Consider the following 19930-nt stretch of genomic DNA (forward strand, 5'->3'; position numbering starts at 1 on the left):
GTAAATTTCTCAGTAACTAACAAGTAAACAGATTAGAGTTCAAGTTAATTGGAATAGTATTCTTAAAATGCAGCATCTAAGAGGCAGTGTTTTTAACATGAAGATCTAAATAATAATGAAGTAAGGTAGGCTTGTCAAACTCTGCTTTTATAGTGACTCAGTTTTTCACAAGTGAATAAAAATCTGATGGAATGTAGCCAAATGCTAGAAATCTCATTTAAAGGTCAATGTTAATTTTTTTCTAGGCAGGATAGCAGAAGCTGATTGTTCTATAGGCAATGGAAGAAAAATCTTACTGTATTTAAAATACTTGTTTTCAGTACTACTTCCATCAAGGAAGAAAATGAACTGTGTAAGCTATTCTCTTAAATTAGCTCAGACCTCTTATTTCTTAGCTGGCTGGAGGCATTTTAAGATGTCCGTTTTCAGAGCAGCCAATCAGTGTGAATAAAATCAAGTTGTTTTGATGACAGATGGTGGTGTTTTGGGTTTTGATTGTTGTGGGTTTTTTTCATGAGACTGTGAGAGAGAGAGAGGAGGGGATAATTTAGGAGAGAGGCAGCATTATTTCAAATGACCCTTAGGTATCTGACTTCAGAATTTTTTGGTTTTTTTTCTTTTGTTTTAAATAACTTGAATTCCTTGGGTGTCTGTTGTGAATGGTTTTCAATCTCATACAACTTTTACATGTTTTCAGTTTTATCTGCAGTTATGATATAAGAGTTAAACAGTGTTGCAGGGTATATGTTCTGTGTGAGTTCTAAGGGAACTGAGTTGCTTCCTTTGACAAAACAATTATTTGTCTGTCCCAGTTAATTACTGCTTTTGTTTATTGTTTATAAGTGGTTTGTGCTTTCACTTCTGCATCGTAAACCTCCGCTAATTTGTTGTCTATTATAGTAACACAAAGAAACAAACTTGTTGTGAAATGGATTTTGTTGTGCTAGTGACTTCTTTTCCTAAAAGCTGGTGGCTAGAGGAGGCTGGAAGGGATCAGTGCAGTTATTTAGCTCAAATCTTGTAACTATGCAATGCTAAATTTGGGTTTGCTGGTCTTGCTCATTCAAGAGAGAAGATACTAGACAGGATGGATCTTGTCTGTGATCTTGTTTGTCAACTCCTTTCTTGCTCAATCAGCGTAGTAATAGCACAGAAAAATAGGATTTCAAGGACTGCTTGGAGGTCATTCAGTCTCTTTTCATGCCCAAGGCAGAATCAAATATTGCTAAGTCGTTTCTGGCAGGTTTTTGTCTAAGCTGTTCTTAAAGATCTCCAGTGATGAGGACTTCACAGCTTTGTGTGCAATCTATTCCAATACTTAAGTAGTCTTAGACATGAAGAAAATCTTTGCAACAATTTTTGTTAGAGCTAATGCAGCCAAAAAAAGCCCTTGATAAGTAGAGCTCATCAGGGAGCTTGTATTCCCTTACGGTGAGATACTTTCATAGTTAAAACTTTGTCTTTAAGCATAGGTGATACTATACAGCCATAAATGTGTAAATATAGAAAAAACATCATAGAAATTAGTTGAGTTGATACTGCTGAACTGAAATATTTTGACAGGTGCTTGTCAGGTTCTTTGCATTGGATATGTTCCCATGAAACAGATTGGTTTCAATAAAACTATTTTTTGATGAAAATCTGTTCTTTTTATCAGCTGTAGGTGTAAAGAATAATTCTGATTATTACACTTGCTCTATTTTTTTTTTCCAACCGAAAGTGAAGAGAGAAAAACCTGGCATAACAATTACAATGCTAAAATGTTTACATCTCTGCTATATTGTTTTCCTGCTGCCATAAGGTTAATGACTATGGGCAGATTCTGCTGTGCTGTTTGCACTGAATTTTATCTTACTGTGCATGCAGCTCTCTTGCTTTTAGTGGTTCTACCTCTGTGGCAAAGTACTGGACGCAGTAGTGTCTGGCTTTGTCTTGCAGAAGTTAAGCTGTGAGATGCCAGGACTGCACTGTCACTCTTTAGCATAAAGCAAGAATCACATAATTGAGCCTGCATTTTTGCCCCTACCCATTCAGATGATGATAATAAAATGTTGAGCTGTTGAAGATTTGCCGGTTTGGGTGAAAGTTTTGCTGAAGCAAAGGTGACCTGAAGCATTAGGGTTTGATACTGATTGCACAAGGGACACCAAATCGTATGGGCAGTTCTTTGAGATGAAAGAAAATTCTTCCCAAGCCTTGTGGTTGTCTGTACTCAGGATCATGGTGGTGACCAGCTTGGGAGCTGGGAAGGAGTATTCTGATCAGCTGATGCACTTAACCAGGTCAGCTCCTTGCCATTGCAAGGGTTGGGGTTGGGTCCAAACTGAGGGCAGGCTTTTGGAAAGACCCTCCCTCTCATGTGCTCTTCAGTTGGGAAGAAAATTCCCACTCTCCTGTGCAATCCACTTGTGCATGCAGACAGGAATTCATTACTTTGGTCTACATTGTGTATGAAAATCTGCTATGCATGTACTGCACAGCTGATCTGTGTGACCAGAGAAGGGCTGTGATAAAGCAAGTGTTAGATCATCTTGTCCAATTCCTCCGTGATGTAGACAGTCTCTTCTTGTTTCACCTTCCTTTGAGAATAACTTTGTATTTAATGATTTTCTTGCCAGCTGATATAGGTCTCTCTTTGTTATAAACCCTTAAAAGAGTCTGGGGTCAAAACTGACAGATATAAAATCCTTAAGAATCTAAATCTGATCAACTGAAACAAATGAAACCTTTTTTTCTTGTGGAAGAAATACAAAGATCATGCACTGTATTTTAAAGAGATTAGTACTTATTACATTGTCTTTAGTAATTATTATTCTTATTTGCTTTATTTCAATGCTTCCTCACATTCTCAGATCTTTACATGTGCACCAACAAGTAAATTGTAACCCCCGCCCCTTTCTTCTCCAGGATCCTTCATTGTTGAATGGCAAAGTGACACTGCATCAGGTTACTGCTGGGACTGTGCTATCGCGGCAAGGAGATCAGGTGAGTGAGCATCATCTGAAAGCAGAGGGAACGTAAGTCTGGCTCAGTCTTTGCCTCCCACCATAAGGTATTTATACACATTGATGATAAATAAAAAATCCCCCCCGACCCCTCCCAAACCTTCTCTTCTCGAGGTGACACAATACCAGCTCTCAGCCTTTCTGTGCACATGGAGTAGCAGTGTAGCCAGAGTGGAGATCTGGTACCTGTCTGTTTTCGGCTATTATGTACCTTCCTGAGAAGGTATGGAGTATCATACCTCCATCCTTCCAGAGGAGGTATGGAGACTGGGCAGCTCTTTTACATGTCCTGCACTGCAGGCTTTTGGTGGTATCACTCAGTTGCAGTAAAGTATTTTTTCCCCCCATGAAAGAGAAATCTGGTGTTATTTGTTTATAGCAAAGTGTATTTAGGATATAATGAGATTCATCTATAATAATACTGTATAAATAGACAAGTTTATGCAGAGCAGATGAGGGGCAGCTCCAATTATGGTGCTGCTGTATTCTGCTCTGCTGAACTGAGATGTCCCTCGTCATGCTGCTGTGATTACCCCATTATCTCCATTCTCAATTCTGTTGTTATTTTTCGAGGTCTTACAGATGCAGCCTTCATTTTTCTTAACCATACAAAGAGAAACACATTTTTCAATATTGTGGCTGCTTAGTTTTAAATATTCATAACCTGGTTTTAATAATTCACTATTGTGTCTTATTTTATCACCTAATTGTTCAAAAACTATAGGGAGCTTTATGGAAAACAGATCGGTCATGATAGTACTGTCACTGTGATAATTGCTTTTAAAATCTTTGGGGATTTTACTGAGCTCTTTTTCCATTTTCTCCAGGATGTTAATGTTTGCTTTGTGGTCTCGGGGATGCTTCACGTGTACCAGCGGAAGATAGACTCGGAGGAGGACACCTGTCTGTTCATTACCCATCCAGGAGAACTCGTAGGCCAGCTCGCTGTCTTGACTGGGGAACCACTGATTTTCACCATCAAGGCCAATCGAGACTGCAGCTTCCTGTCTATTTCCAAGTCCCATTTCTATAAGTGAGTTCTGCCATGAAAACATGTAGTGATTTTATTTATTTATCTATTATTTTTTAAATTTTTATGGCCCTTTTGAACAAATGTGAGTGGTGGATGTACGTGTGGTGTAGTACTGCTACAATACATCCTGCGGCAAACCATGAAGCTTACGTGAGGGTTTTAAGCACCCGGATAAACTCTGACCTGTCTATCAGATGGCTTTATCTCCAGCAAGAGGTAATGCAGGGAACACGGTAATGTTAAATGGTGATATCTGCTTTGTTCCAGGTTTACAAAGCACTTAACCCAATGGGGTGTGATTTATGACCCAAGACTCATATACTTCATAAGCCAAATAAGAAAGTCTGGCCAGAGCCTGTGCTTTGCTGTGTTAAGTGCCTCTTTGCCAGGCCCTTTGTCTTAGATTCGTTATTCCTTTTGGCTGGAGAACCACCCCAGTTCTGTTTCCAAACACAGCCCAGGCTGTTGGGTGTTATGAATGATTGGTCTTGGTGTAACTGTAGGTTTTTAATGCTCACTAATAGAATAGGTCAAAGACTAGTGCCCCTGTGCAGGACAGGTTCCTTTCTGGACCTTGGAAGTAGTACGTGACTTGTGACTTAATGCTTAAAGGGTGACATAGGTAATTCTTAATTAAAAAACACACACCCTAACCTGATACGATGACTGTGGTTAGTCTCATTGTCCAATATTAATGATTAATGCCCTTGATTTATTCCATGATCCTATTGTTAAGACTTACTATTAATTCACACCCATAGTTTGTGTCAAATACATCTATTTCCTTTTCCGAACTCCTTTTTCAACTTCTGCTTGAATGTGCCATCAGTCCTGTCTTACAGGTAGGACTTTTTGAGGTTGTGTTTTCTAGGCTACTATTATGTTGTATGTTTTTATGTACTTCTTGCTTTCTAAATAATTCTAACAACTTTACCGCAGAATCTTATTCTGTGATTTTTGTTTTTTCACCTTAGGCAAAAGGCTGTATGCTATAAAACTGAACACGCTGTTCTCAGCAGTGTGCTTGGTTGATTAGCTGCGTTTTTCCAAGTCTGTGTGGTAGATGTCAACTCTCTGACCTAATTTCTGATAGATGCTGCCTGTTTGCACCATTCCATGTGGTATTGGATCTTTTTTTTCTAAATTCCTGCTTTTTCCTTCTTTCTTCTTCTACTGTTGCTTTCCTACTTGTTTCTGACTTTAAATTGCATTGTGTCATCTCAGCCAACCAGTCAGATTCCACCTTTTCCTCCTCTTTTTTTTTGATTTGATATTCAGTCCTGGATTAACTCTCTCATTTGCTTGACCTCATTTTCCTGAGTTTTCTCTTCTCTCTCAAGAATCAAGCTGTCTCTTGTTTATTCCAAGTTACCTTTTTGCCTCCATTAACCCCTTACCAGTCAGTGATCTCGAACCCATCAGTGTATCACCTCTTCATCATTTTTGGGATGTTTCCAAACCTTTCTTTTTCTCCTTTAAATAGTCCATGGCCAGTTCTCTGCATTTTACGAGCTCTGTGATATTTCAGCATTCCATCTTCACAATTCCTCCTGAAACCCAAGCTTTACATCACTTCTGACTCCTGTTCCCATATTTAAGTGTCATTGTAGAAAGTCTTTGAAAAGCATGAGGTTTCTTCAAGTTTGTTCATTTTTGCTTTGAACTCCATGAGAGAGAAACTTGTTGATAAAATTAGAAGTGAGTTTTATTTTCCATTTCTCATGCCAAATTCTGTGCTTATAGTCCTACAATGCTAGGCTTTCTCCTTTGCTTGGAATCTCCCAGGAATGATTTTTTTTTTTTTTTTCTTTTTTGGCTCTTACCTTGCTTACTGACCAGAAGAAATTGGACAAGAACCTCCATTATTCTCCAAAATCCCTTTCTTCCTTTCTTGTCAAATACATTTCTTTTTTTCTTTGAGCTGCCCTGGGACATTGTATGTGTTCTTGTCTGAATAATTAATGAGAGGGCGAAGCAGAAAGAACATGGTCAATAGTTGCCATTAGGCAAAGAGCACAGTAATGGAAGTAGCCCAGGGTTTAGAATTGCATGTTGGACAACAGATTAAATCCTTTTCACTGAAACTTTGGGGCAGGAGCCTTTTACATGGTACTACCATGACTAAATAACTATCTGTAAATGTAGAGTTTAAGTATAGGGGTGACACAAGCTAATTATATAGTATATATCTTAAATGCTTTACAATTTTGCTGAACTGATGTACTAAGTGTGCAGTGCCTACGCTGCAACTGTTGGTGTCTCCTGATGAACAGTGTAATCAAGTTGTCACCAGACTCTCTTGAGGGAATATGTTCAGGTTTTGCAGTACTAGGGACTCTGTCACATTTTCTGCTTCAGTTAATTTCACAGTTTGGAGTCTTAATCATGTGTGCTTGCCAGATTAGCAGGAATGCTTTGATTTTTATTTTGTATTGCCAGCCAAGCTGAATATCAAATTGCATCCACATCCGCAAGAATATCTGCATAAGTCCCAGGCTTTCACAGACACTAGTTTAGCCTTTTCATCGTTATATTTGGTGAGCTTTCTAATAAAGAATCCTGAGGATCCCTTCAAAAACAGGTTTCTGTAGTACAGAGCTTTGGTTTTTAATTTTCCTAGTGTGCAAAGCAGAACAGCAAAGATGAAAATGCCCAGGTGAAAGGAAGGAAACCTGGCTGATAATGTGGAAAACCCCCCTGCTTTTCTCTTGTGCATAAGGGTGGGCTTTTACCTTCCATGCTAATGCTCTTGTAGAAGCTGTAGAGCACTCAGTGAAGTAATGGAGAGCTCCAGATGGAAGTAAAAGCAGCCTGTTAGTAGTTTACGTTTTGAATGCATTAAGTATTAAGATACGTATCTTGAGGGAGGAAGAGGAGTAAATGGCTTTTATCGATCTCAGCAGACAGCCTGTGTGAGAGGAGACTTTGAGGGCTAGGTAAGCAAGTAGAGCAAAAACTATGAGCTTAAACCATTCAGGAGTTTTCAGTGGGTTTATTTAACTTTTCAATCAGCTGAGAAGGGGGATAGGGCTGGGTGTTCTGTATGTGTTGAGGGATTAGGGTTGTCTGTTTATTAGTGCTCATCCTGGGGTGCCTCTTCCAGCTCCTTTGTCCTTTGCTCCAGGTTATGTTAGTGTGGTGAAGTTTCCATAAGATAACATGTTGTTTTTACGTGCAATAATAGCTTATCAAAACCAAGGTGGTCTGTAGGCATCTTGGGTGGCAGATGGGAGAGGCGTGAAAACCTCAGGGCAAGAGAAAAGGGGCAGGAGAGGAAAGCTGTCCTGCTTTTTCGTAATCCTGTTTTGAGGGCTGGATTTTAACCAGTGCTAAATGCAAGAGTGGGTGTTCAGTTTAATTTACCTAGTAGCACATATGAGTGAGTGCAGGGGTACAAGTGTGATGAGCTCAATATGGAATGGGGATATACGCCTACAAATCTCTTCCATTTCAAATGCAGGGATTTCAGCTGAAGAAATTATAAGCTTCATTATTGCAAAACGAAGTAATTTGAGGCATTGGGTAAGGAGATTAGAATAGTCATGTGTGATAAACACGAAAGCTTCCTACAACGTCTTGTGTGCTGCACTTGATCCATAGTCGCTCTCTGCTCTGGGGGTCTTGCTGCAGCTATAGGACAAATGAATGAGAGATCTGACATTTTAGAAACTTTTAAGGCAGTTCCTGTGCTTCACCCAGGCAGTAAAGAGCTCCTGGTGAGTTTGCTTTTGATATCATATTCTAGGATTATGGATCTCTACTCAGGCTTTCTCTGATTTCTTCCAGGTTACAAAGGTCCACAAGGAACCATGTTTCAGTTCGGGAACAAAGACTGACAGTGCTCCTTCCATGCCTTTCTCTCCTCCTTTCCATTTTTTCAGGGTGCAAGGTTAGATACAAAGCTCACATGATTTGTGCTTAGTGAGAGTTCCCGCGTACACAGGGTCTCCTAAGTAGTCTTATGGCAGTCTGATATCTTCATTGTAAAGGGAACATTGATGCAGAAAACATACTAAGTATTTATCATTTTCTATTCTTTGTTTCTGCTTTGACGTAGCTCCCTCATCTCTTTCTGCCTGCACTTCCCTTACCAGCTCTGCATACGCTTACCTACTTCTTTCTGAATTGTGCTGCCTCTTGTGAAATAACTATTTTTTAGTAGCGTGCCATCAATTGCTCTTGATGCTGTGCAGGAACAGAAAAGATAAGATGTCCTAACAGGTACACCATCTAGATATGTGCGTGATCAGTTCACTCCTGTGGAGTAGAGCTTCAATAAGCGTTTGAGTGCTTACTCACAAAGTGACAGGATGCAGTCATCTTTAGTCTAAAAAGAATGAGAAATAAGACATTCATGAGCAGTTATCAGGTGTCTGTGAGAGCAATTTCCCTGGGGCCTTGCAGTCAGTGTCGAGTTTGCACTTATCCCTGGCAGAACGTCCTCAGAGTTTCTCAGTTTGAGAAAAGTATTGAATTACATGATATCTTTATTGCGAGAGACTTTTAAGCATCACTCAAAAGATTCAGTGTGAAGAACAGAAGCTTTATTAGGAGATGTTTCATTTCTTTGTGGTCTTTGCAACAGGGAAAAGGGAACATCTGAAATGCAGAGCAAGTCTGTTATTTTTAAGAGCATCAGACTTTATGTATGAGGTTCTGACTGGATACAAAACCTAGGGGAAACTGTGAGCGCCTGTGCACGTGTGAGAGACTGAGAGGTGCAGAACAGTGGGAAGGGATAATCTTCTGGACAGTATGAATGTTTTCCTGAGTCATAAGAGACCTGGGTGAAGGAGAGGTTGGGAGGGTGGCTCAGAAACAAGAGCTAGCATGGCTCCCATACATCCCACTGCTCACTTAAAGACGGGAATTGAGCCAGACAGCAGGACTTGAGCCAGACAGCAGGACTAGGTAGCATCCTACTATCATGGTCTGACTGCCACTAGGACAGTGTCATCTTTGAGTGACATTTAATTTGGGCTAGTTTGGAAGGCTGCAGCCCTATACTTTGTGAAATTATCACTGATGTGGTGTGGTTGTGGCGATAGTGGTGTGTGTGTACAAACTTCTGAAGTAGTGCCTATGTAGCTGCCCAGTTGCATTGGCAACATCTGCATTGGGTTGTTGTATCTGTGTGCACCTATTCCTATTTCGGGGAAGTACTTGAATAACACTTGTTTTTTTAATTCTTCTAGGATAATGCGGGAGCAGCCAAGCGTTGTTCTCGGTGTGGCCCACACTGTTGTGAAGAGAATGTCCCCATTTGTTAGGCAAATTGACTTTGCCCTGGATTGGATGGAGGTTGAGGCTGGACGAGCTGTTTACAGGTGAGATGTGGACAAAATTGTATGTTGTCTGTTGAATATTCAAAGTTTTCATAGTTAAGGAGCTGTGCTCCCTTGGTGATACATAGAATAAGAAACTCATTGGACTAAATTTATCAACCATTCCATCAGATCTATCTGTTTGCCTATTTTGAGATTGTTTTCTTTCTGCAGTACCCTTCAACATTGCTTCGGTCTCTCGTCTACAGGTGTTATTAAAATGCTTTCATACTATTCCTTATCCTTTATGTTGTTTTGGCAAGTTTTTAAAGTAACATAATCGCTTAAGACATAGACAGTTGTATGTTCTGGTGGTAGTTTCTGCATTGTTAAGGGCATGAACATCTATTGCTCAAAGAGTTTTTCAGCCTTTCTAAAGTAAACAACAAAACTCAAAAGGTAATTCAATTCGGGTTATTCAATAGTAAGTTGAAAATAGGCACTGCACTTTATGTTTAAGGGGCAAAAGTGATCCTTGGGAAAACTTAGTTTTATGGATTTTTGTAGTAGGATACACTTGAGCCGTTATATGGTTGCTGCAGTGGTGGCAGAATAAAGGTCTAATTTAGTACGTGTTCTGTATAATTGTAACTGTAATTTTTATAACTATACCTGCAGCACTAATACTAATGGAAGTTTTGGATTACTTTGTGCATCAACGCAGTCATAGCTGTTAAAATCTTGTTAAAATGTTTCAGAATTCCTTGCATTAGTTTTAACTCCACTACCAGAAGTATGGCATGTCATCCGTGTACTAGGTTATGCTGGAAATCTGCATGCCAAACGGCACTCTTAATCATGCAAACTTGGTATAGCAAAACCTTCCTGATAGACTGAGATGTGCGCACCGAAAGGAATCCACATCCTGAGCCACTCAGGGGTTTTTTCTCTTTGACCTGCAGAATTTCCCTATGTGTCCATATTGACCTTGCAATGACAACAAGCTCCTGCTGAAACCAGTAAAGAGCCTGTTATCTGCCCTAGAGACCACTTGCATCCTGGTCATCTGCTTCCAGACCTAATGTTAACCAGTTGTGCAAAGCCTGTGCATTTAAACATTAAACATATTTTCAAGTCACCTTGTAACAGATGCCTGTTCAGTTGCTTGTTTGCTTGTTATATTTAACTGGTGGTTAAACATTTTGCTAAGTCATCTGAGCCAGGTAGGGAAAGATGATCAACTTATTAAAAGACTCCAGATGCATTTGCTGAGCAAAGACGCTTCACTAATCCTCATTATTGATTATTCTTTCTGCAGGCAGGGTGACAAGTCAGACTGCACGTATATTGTGTTGAATGGTCGACTTCGCTCAGTCATACGGATGGATGATGGAAAAAAGCACCTGACGGGTGAATATGGACGAGGAGACTTAATTGGAGTGGTAAGAGCCAGTTTCAAAAATGAATTGTTCGGCTGAGAAATTGGTATTGACTCCACACTAAACAAACAAAATCTTGCTCTGATCAATTGTTAATCTTAGTTAAGGGCTTTCAGAAGTTGAAAAGATGGAAAATCCCTTCTACCTGGAAACTTTATATAATAATACATGAATGGGATTATTAGACTTGGTTTAAAAGGAAAGTTAAACAAAAAAATGTTAAAACCAAACCAAAAAGCCCTGCACAATGCTCTTATGTGATATGGATTACGTGCTTTCACACTGAGAGGAGAGCAGCCTGTTTGAATAGTTCAGGAAGAATTGCAGGAATGTGCACTAAATGGTGATTTGAATAAATTTAGTATTATAGAAAGATTCAGTTTGACTGGGGCCACCTGGAAGCATCTAGTCCAACCTCCTCTGAGTTAGCAGAGCTAACTTCAAAGCTGCATCAGGCTGGTCAGGGAATATGTAGTTATTAAAAGGTGTTAAAGCAACTTTTGATTTCAAAATCGTAGTATTTATCCATGTTTCATTTCTGTCCCATATTTGTTTTTTGTTTCTCAGACCTAGCTGAACAACTGAAATGGGAGTCCTACATCATAAATATCCATGGCTTGTTTGAGTTTTAGCTTTAAAATTAGAAGGTTTCTGAAGTTCTGGAACTGTTGTTCAGGCCCCCTTCTGCTTTCTGAGCTGAAACCTAAACATTTAATGTAAGTCTGCTTAGAGCCAGAATTAGCGTACCTCTGAATAAAGAAAGTAGGAGAGTTGTTATTAGTACTATGGGAAGAAATTATCGTTCATAGAGATCAAGAGGAAGAAGGAGGAGGAGTACAAGGCAGGTTTCCTCTAGAGAGCTGATTCGAGATTGTGCTGATTGCAAAAGGTGGTATTTTTGAAAGTGGCATGATCCAGCACTTGAGTGTTACCCACTGGTATAAGAGGTTCTCCTCTGCTACCTTGCCTCTTTCCCTTGATCGCTGGCTATGTCTATAATGGAGGACTCTCTCTCTGTAGCTGGGGCAGGAGTACAACATCAGCACGTGAGACCTAGTTGTCCCTGGCAGGTGTTGTCAAGTGTTCGTGGCAGAGGTCTTGTGTACTGCGTTGGACTGGGAACTGACCTAACATCTGAGTTGTTTTTCTTGACAGAAGTAAAAAGTTTTCTTGTAAGGAGGGTGAAGTCTCTGGACCTTTTCAATGTGCGTTCACAGCTCCCTTTTGCTTGTCCAGTAACTTTAAAATAAATTGCGTATCATTCAGAAGTGTCTGCAATAACCTCTAAGAGGCAATTCTGGTGATACTCCCAGCAGAAGACAAAGGTAGTCTGGACTGATGACTGCACCATATTCATTGAGTTATTCGTGGACAGTATTTAAGGATATCTTCCCAAAATCAGTGCTACTTCTGGCTGAGGAGTTTTGTTGGCTTGGGACTGTATTTGGGGAAGTAGGTCTATTCTCACTGCTAAGCACACTCTTAAATTTTCTTTCTTTGTTTTTTTTTTTTGGGCTATCTCTTTGGGATACTTCATTAAAGGTAAAATGACATGGTTTAACAGGAACAAAAGCTGACATCTTTTGTGACTAATCACGCTGGTACGAGGCCTTTTAGTGTGTGAGTAAGGGTTTGTCAGTTTTGACATGTACAAGCATTTTTCAGCTTGTTTCCTTGCTTTCTTTCACCAGCGGTGATCTGCAGCTCCGCTGTCAAGTTTCTGGAGTTTTGCAGAGCTCCCAGGTTAAAACAACAGAGCTGTTCTACTTTCTGAAAGCAGTTTCGAGTGACAGTGGAGCGTATGGTCTAAACTCTACCTCCTGTATGAGCACTAGTGCTGGTTTTGGCATAATCTTTCATGCTGGCTCAGCTGTTTATCTGGTGAGGAGAGAGAGGTTGATTTGGTGGATGGACTGGGACATGTTTGCTGTAACAGTGCCATGTTTGCTGGTGAGTCCCTAGGCACGGATACAGAAATACCCATATAGTTTATATCTAAACTCTAAGTCACTTTTCTGGATCCATGTTATGACATGAATCATTTGAAGACTTTTGTGACTCCATGGATGTCATCTACTCCTTCCTACCCACAGCTCCCAGGCCCACTGACTCATGCTGCCATTTGTCGAACGAATCTCAATGCTCTGGCTGTCTTTCGAAAACATGGGGGAGGATTTGTAAAGATTGCCAAGATTAATGTAGCCGTTCTTTGCAGAGGGCATTAGTAAAATGACATTTTTCCTTTTAAAAACATTTGTTTATCCCATTCGGCAAGATCTGTTACAAACCTTTAAAAGCCTGCTGTAGGGTTGGGTTTTTCTTCCCGGAAAGTAAAGTAATTGGAGGGTTCTAGGTGCTTGCAGGGAATGCAATTAGCAATTGGTATTGGTAATTGGTATTTTGGTCAACTGGTGGGGTGTTCCTTTCTGAAACCCCTCCAAGACCTCCCATGTCATTCGGAACTGTGGGCACTAACAAAATACAAGAGTCTTGTAGTCGATGTATTTTTGTTTATTGCCTTTATTTCAGAACTTTAAAAATGCTGTCTGTCATACACATATGAGGTGAGTATCTGCTGTTTCTGCTTTCAGAAGAAAAGCACTGAAAAATGAAGGATTTCAGACAAGATGCTAATTTTCAAGCATGGCATGCACTCCCAAGGCTAAACTTACGGCTCGAACTGTTTTGTTCCTTATACTGACTCAATGGCATCTGTTTCTGAGGTCTGTCAATTCAGGGGAGAAGAATAGATTAGAAACTGAAGTTTGCCTTCCGTTTGTAGTTAGTTGAAGAGCTGACGAGGATAGTTACGTCAGGGGAAAATCATCCCTACTCCCTGGGAGACGTTTTGGAGGGATGCTGCCAGCTGCATGCTGCTGCTGGCCCTATCGATGGGCAATTCCAGTTGCTCTATCCAGTGCTGTCAAAACTTCACTGAAGACCTTCCATGTAGTTTTTAAAGGACAATGATGAATCTGTTAGGTAATTCCTTCACACTTGAAATACGGTTGACCACTTGAAATACAGTTGACAGAAGTCCTTATTGATTATGATTTGACCCATTTTTGGGGAGTATCTTTTAATTTGTTGGTGCTGTTTGCACAGATGCACTTGTGGAAAAACACTGAAATATTAATTTTATTAAACTGTTACGTGAGCTAAAGGTAAAAGGCAAGCTAACTCTTCCAGCGTCATTTCTGCCATGCCCTGGTGACCCCAAAGGAAATCGGAAAAGCCCACTGTGTCTTGATAGAGTGAAAGGGCTTTTCTTCACTAAGGTATTTGTTAAAAAGGCTTGTATTAGTCTTTCATATTTTTTCTTGATGTTGCTGCTTTAGTTTTGATCTTGGTTAACTGCTGCAAACTGTAGTTTTAACTCTTGTTATCTTGATCTCATTAACACCTTATGGTCTGAGAAAGAGGATTCCTTTTCATTCGTTTATTTGTTACGCCTATTGATATCAGGCAAACTGGCCCAGGCTTTGACATTTAGCGTCATCCCTAGCACAACTGATGAGACTTTGGGGAGTTTTTCCAGCATTTTTTACAACCTGCAAAATAGGTTGTCCCAGATGGGTTACAGGATCATAACTCCAGGCATCTATTGAGATGAGTGTGTTTCGCTTTTTGCATCCTTGGGAGGACACTTTGGCTGAGATGGGGGGAAAAAAAACCCCAGAAGAGCTATCTTGCAGAAAAATCTCCTGCCAACTAAAAGTTACTGCCTGCTCCCTTCAAATATCTGGACACAATAAAACCACCTATGCAATGAGCTTTTTATGCAAGTCAACACTTTGTCTTAACTGGGTTCCTGAAGAATGGCTGCAGAGTTGGTAAGATGACTAAATGCCAGGCAGTTCTTGGGGGCCTCAGTGACAGCTGTTGAACTTACAATATTTTTAAAAGCTGGGCCCTTGCGTCATTTATAGCTAGACTTATTGGTAGCCACCTGCCTCATAAAACTGTTGGCTGCAGTGTCTTACCAGCAAACCAGTTGGCTTTCAAAAATGCCCTTCTGAGTGGGAAAGTTGCAGCAATGTTTTGGTTAATTCAAGATCCTTTCTGCTTCTCTTTAACAACCATGATGCCCCTTCTTATTAGTAGGACTGTACTCAGTCATTTTTGGGTAGCAAAATAGCGAAACAAGTGCAGAAAGACATTTGTGCACTAATGCTTTCTTCTCAATGCAGGGCAGCATGAGTGATAAATTGCAGAAAAAGAATCCTCATCTGCCAGTGCTGCGGCACACCAGTTCTGCTGTAGAAGAAATCATGCTTTACGTTCTAGAAATAATAGATATTTTAAATATTTTTAGATGTTAAGCTGTTCATCTCATTAATACAGTAAATGTGCCTGCCTTTTTTTCTCTCCCTAAAAATTTGAAAACCAAGAAGAATCTGTAAATGGCTTATGATTTCCTTAGGGGTTTGGAGTATTGTCCTTTTGAAATGTAACGCTAACTGTTAGAAATCTTTAATTGCTGCATAATCCTCAAAGGAAACACACCAGTATCACGATTACACTTGTCAGGCTTTTGTTCTTCATCAGTATTAATGTTATCATACACTTCTGTCTTTGGACAGTACCAAAGCCAGCTGAACGTCATTGTACCCTCAACAACCGTGCTAACACTGGGCAACTTCTACTCTGTTAAGGCTGGTTTACTTTGTCATTTTTAAGTGCATGGATGTTTTTTGCCAATTACTTGCATGTAATTTTTTAAAATTGTGACTACTTCATTTGCTAAAGCTTTTAAGTTACTAAAAAAATATTTCAGGTTAATTCAGGTTAGTGGCGACTCAGGCACACTCTGTGCACAGCCCATATCTGTGGAAATTGGAGGCGGATGAGGTCCAAGAACTGAGCTGAAAGACATCATTCTGGAAGGAGGTGTTCTCTTTCCATCTCTTCCACCGTCTGTCTTAGTAAGACATTACTCAAAATTATTATTTGCCTAGCAGCATCTTAGGTGTGAAATTGTATTTTTTAAAAAACGATGAACAACAAAACCCAACCAAACAAAAACCCCAAACAAACAAACAAAACCCAAAGCAAAACACAAACCATACAACAACAGAAACCCCAGTATTTACCAGCAGCAAAGTGAGACGGAGGAAGCTCTGAGAAATGAGTTCACATTTGCACAGTTGAATTAGTGTCAGACTGAAATTAGAAGCTCGATGTCCTGATTTCCAAACCCGTCTTGAGGGTGTTCTTGGCTGAATTGAAGTCACTGATCTGAGCCATCTGAACCTCAGTTTCCTACGAGCATTTTCACTTAAACTGTGAGCTGCTGAGTACTATTTTTCCGATTCTTTTCTCTACAGTAATTTATTCTTTTGTCCACAGCAATTTGTCTTTTATCTTTATTTGCCTCAAGTTCTAACAGCTGATGAAAGTAAGAGGCCATTCATAACTGAAAATTGTTGTACAGTTTAGTGATCTTGTCGCTGGCTGGGAAAACCACAGGCACAGTTTTGACAGGATCTGGTGTTAAATTATCTGGCATTAACGTTATGTGGGTAAGTCATTTGGCTTTGTAGCTGCCACAGATAAAAGTGCAGAGAGCTTTATCTCCTTAGCCAAATTCTTTTTAGAGAGTATTAGGATCTTTGATAACAGATTGTGATAAAAGTTGTGACCTGCTGGGTTTCAGATAGGTGATGTCATGCATCAGACTGTCATTCCTTAAGCTATTTTGTGTATCCTTCCTGCTTCCAGCTGAAATTCCTTGTGATAATATCATTGCTAGTGACCAGCTATCAACTAGCTCTTGATACAACTTCTGATCCCCCTTCAGGACAGTCTTCCACTTCCCTTCTGCTCCTTTCTCCCTTCCGTTTTGAGAAATGCTGCATCGAACTAAGCTGGTTTGTGAAATGGCAAGAGTTAATACTGCATCCCTTTAACCTTTGCAAAATACACAAGTAAGTTGTTAGCAAAAGAGATTTTTTTTTATTGTAACTTTCTTTTTGGCAAGCATCATTAAATAAGAGCCATTGAGTAAAAGAGAGAAGTGTGATCCTTTTCATCATCATGAAAATGCTTGGGGGCCAGCGAGTAGTGGGAAGCAGAGTCCAGAGGAGACTGAAAGTATTTATGGTGGAAGAGTCAGCAGTGAAGGGTGGGGAAGGATGTTGCTAAAGTTCCAGCCAGGTTTGGTATTTTTCTGGAGTGAAGCTGAGTCAAAGGCAAGTCTTGTTGGAAAGTATTTGAGCAGGTCATCATGTTCTGTTATCTCTTCTTCCATTGTTGAAATGCAGGCATAATTTCACCATAAGAGGAGCATGCTGCATGCCTGTCAGTGGCATTGCACTTGCAGATACTCTTCAAACAACCTGGATAAATGTGATGGATTTTATTTTTTGTGTGTGTGTGCTTCAGATGATGTTTGGTATATTTTTTGGTTTTATTTTGACTGTAATGTTGAATTAGGGGAGCAAAGTGTGCATGCAACTTCCCATCTTTTCTATAGCCATATGTAAATAAGGCGTGAACTTAAATACAGTAGGTAGGACTGTTAACAGTTCCCTTCCCAAGCTATAATCTTTCCCTTTTCTGTCCCTTAATGACGTTCACTTCTGCAACAGGACTGTCATTGCACTGCTACAAAATGCAGGCTCAGTCCTTTCGGGAGAACCTGTAGCATGACTTCCACTGCCTTCGTTACAAAAGGTAGCAAGCTCAGTCTTATTTAATTTTTACATATATTTTATATATCCACTTACACATACACATCTAGATATACAAAGTAAGACTTATGTGTATGAGTGTGTGTATAGTATGTAAGTCTTTTTTATTTATATATATTAAAAAATGAGAGAGGGAGGTATGGGTTCTTTCTGCACAGCAGAAGTGCTTGATGTCCTCAGTCACGAGGTTAACTTGGCACACGAAATATTGCAGAAGGTGGTTGTTAGAACAACTTTGAAGAGTACATGGTGTACTGCATTCATCCGCTGGCACTGCTCCCACAAACAGCATCGATTTGCAGCTTGTCTGGTTGCTCTTCCCACTCATTCATTGCTTCCAGCAGTGTCTCCTCCTTTGTCCTTTTCTGATACAAACAAGCTAATGTTTCAGATCCTTCTGAACTGATGGCTGGAGGAAACACCTTTGAGATCAGCATCCTCTGTTTGCTGCTTCAGGTGCAAATGAGCTGAAGAAGGGTCTGGGAGCAGCTTGTTTAAACCAGAAAAATACTGTTCCCTGTAGTGTTTGGTTGCCCTTCATGTAACATTGATTATGTTACATCGCCGTCTTCAGTTGCAGCAGCATTATCTCCTATCCTTGTCTAGCAAAAACACTGCTGTGAAAATCCACGCGTGTGGGACTGGCTGTTCCAGTGCTTGTGTTGGCTGTTGAGATACGGGTGTGCTCCCTGGTACCTGTGCATCTGACTTGTTGCCTCTCCCTTTCCTTGAGCCTCCTAAACTATCAGCAGATGTCAGTGTTGGTGTTTCTTCTTCTTATGCCTCCACGGGTGTATCTACACTTGCACAGTGTATTTCACCCCTGTCCCTTGTGTTTCCCGCTGTCTTGTAGTGGTTCTCCCCAGTGCCTTTGGGTGAGCTGTTGGTTTTGTGTAGCACCCAGCGCAGTTCGGGGTGGATGTTCTGTAAGGAGAGAGAGAGAGAGGAGGCAGTTTTGGCAGATGGACCTCTGAGCCGTTTGTCTTCTCAGAGGGAAGCCGGGGTGTCTGTGCAGGGTGTGCGCATCGGCAGCGGCACCGCAGGCGTGCTGGGAAGCGTCTGCCTGAACTGCTGCTCCCCTGCACAGTGTAGTCTGTGCCCCCTCCGCCGATGCTGCTGGAAACTATGCCTGTGTTGAAGAGAAGGAAATGCCTTTTTGCTCTTTTGACTGTTATCAGAGTTCTCACTTGGTTTTGTTAGACATGACGCTGCTTTTGTTGAAGCATGGCTGGATGTGTCCTGACCAATCTCCCTGGCGCGCTCTTTTGTAAGAGGGTGTTTGTGGGCTGCTGGGTCTTGCCAAAGCGTCTTGCGTGAACATGAAAACTTGAAGCCTACGAATATCAGGCTAATTGACAGGCGGTGATTGTGGCTTTCATGAATGAGGATTTGGAAGAAGAAGAGTTTAAGCTACATAATTTAATAATCCTTGGGGTCCTAACCCGCTTCCCAGGGTCTCCTTATAACTCATGCTTTCATTGCTGTGGCTGCTGCTCCCTCTTACTGCATCGTGTCCAGGGGGTGGCAGGGCCAGGGCCGAAGTGCAGGCAACCCTTGATGGGGAAAGATCACTGCTTTTTGTGAGCTGGTAGTAAGGAAAAGATTAATATGAGAGAAAGAAATACGAGGTATGAGAGAATAAAAGATTCTCAAGTGGAATACTAGCCATAATGAAGAGAGACGGAAAGCAGTCTATTACAAAACTGATGGGAAGGGAACGCACAGGAAGAGCCACAAGAGCGTATAAATGTGCCACTGGTTGAAGGTCGGGGAGAATGGACCTGTGACTATAGACACGATCCTGTTGAGTTGCATCACTAATTTGTACTGGACCTGTCTACTCTTGCACTAGGCAGACTTGAAAACTCTCTTGGAAAGAAATAATCTACACAAGAAACTGTATTTTGAAATTATTTGCATTTTACTGTTTGCTGACTGTTAGAAAAGTCACTAAATAATTTGTTAAAGTAAGGCTGAATTTGTGTGGAGAAGCGACGTTTTATTGCCAGCAGATAGACTAACGTGAAACAGCCCCAGTTTTGGTTAAGTCCTCCGTGAAGTCTCAGAGATGCTTAAGGCTAAGCGTGAGAATAGCTGTGCTTATCGCACTGGGGCTATGCACACACTTAAAGTTAAGCAAATATTCGAAGTGATTTGTTGGATGTAGCTCAGAAGGGAATTTGGAGTAATTAGACCAACTTGCAGAAGATGTCACTTGCTAGATTTTACTTTCCAACTGTGTAATTTGGAAAGCTGTAAGAACAACTGTCAGGAATGACTGTTGAAAATGAAGTCAAAAGAGGTCATGAGAATATAAATTGCTTTTCCCCCTCCTTTTAAAAGACTTACAGTAACACTTCTTCTTTGTAAAGAACTTGTAAGCTAGGGTTGTGAATCATGTGCATTGTACGTGATGGATGCATCGTGCATGTTTTTGTCACTATTTAATCCTGAGCTAGGAGAAGATTCAAGAAACCCAGCTGTCAGAATTAACTGA

At 40.6% G+C, this 19930-nt stretch overlaps 1 protein-coding gene across 1 annotated transcript in view; it reads left to right on the plus strand.

Moving 5' to 3' along the window:
* Positions 1 to 19930, plus strand: part of PNPLA7 (patatin like phospholipase domain containing 7) — a 126251-nt gene that overhangs the window by 26551 nt on the left and 79770 nt on the right. Inside the window, 4 exon segments of the mRNA XM_059828765.1 lie at positions 2908 to 2985; positions 3833 to 4038; positions 9234 to 9365; positions 10621 to 10744. Coding sequence (XP_059684748.1) covers positions 2908 to 2985; positions 3833 to 4038; positions 9234 to 9365; positions 10621 to 10744 — 540 coding nt within the window.

The sequence above is a fragment of the Gavia stellata genome, chromosome 24, assembly GCF_030936135.1.
Source record: "Gavia stellata isolate bGavSte3 chromosome 24, bGavSte3.hap2, whole genome shotgun sequence".
In the NCBI taxonomy this organism is placed as follows: Eukaryota; Metazoa; Chordata; class Aves; order Gaviiformes; family Gaviidae; genus Gavia; species Gavia stellata.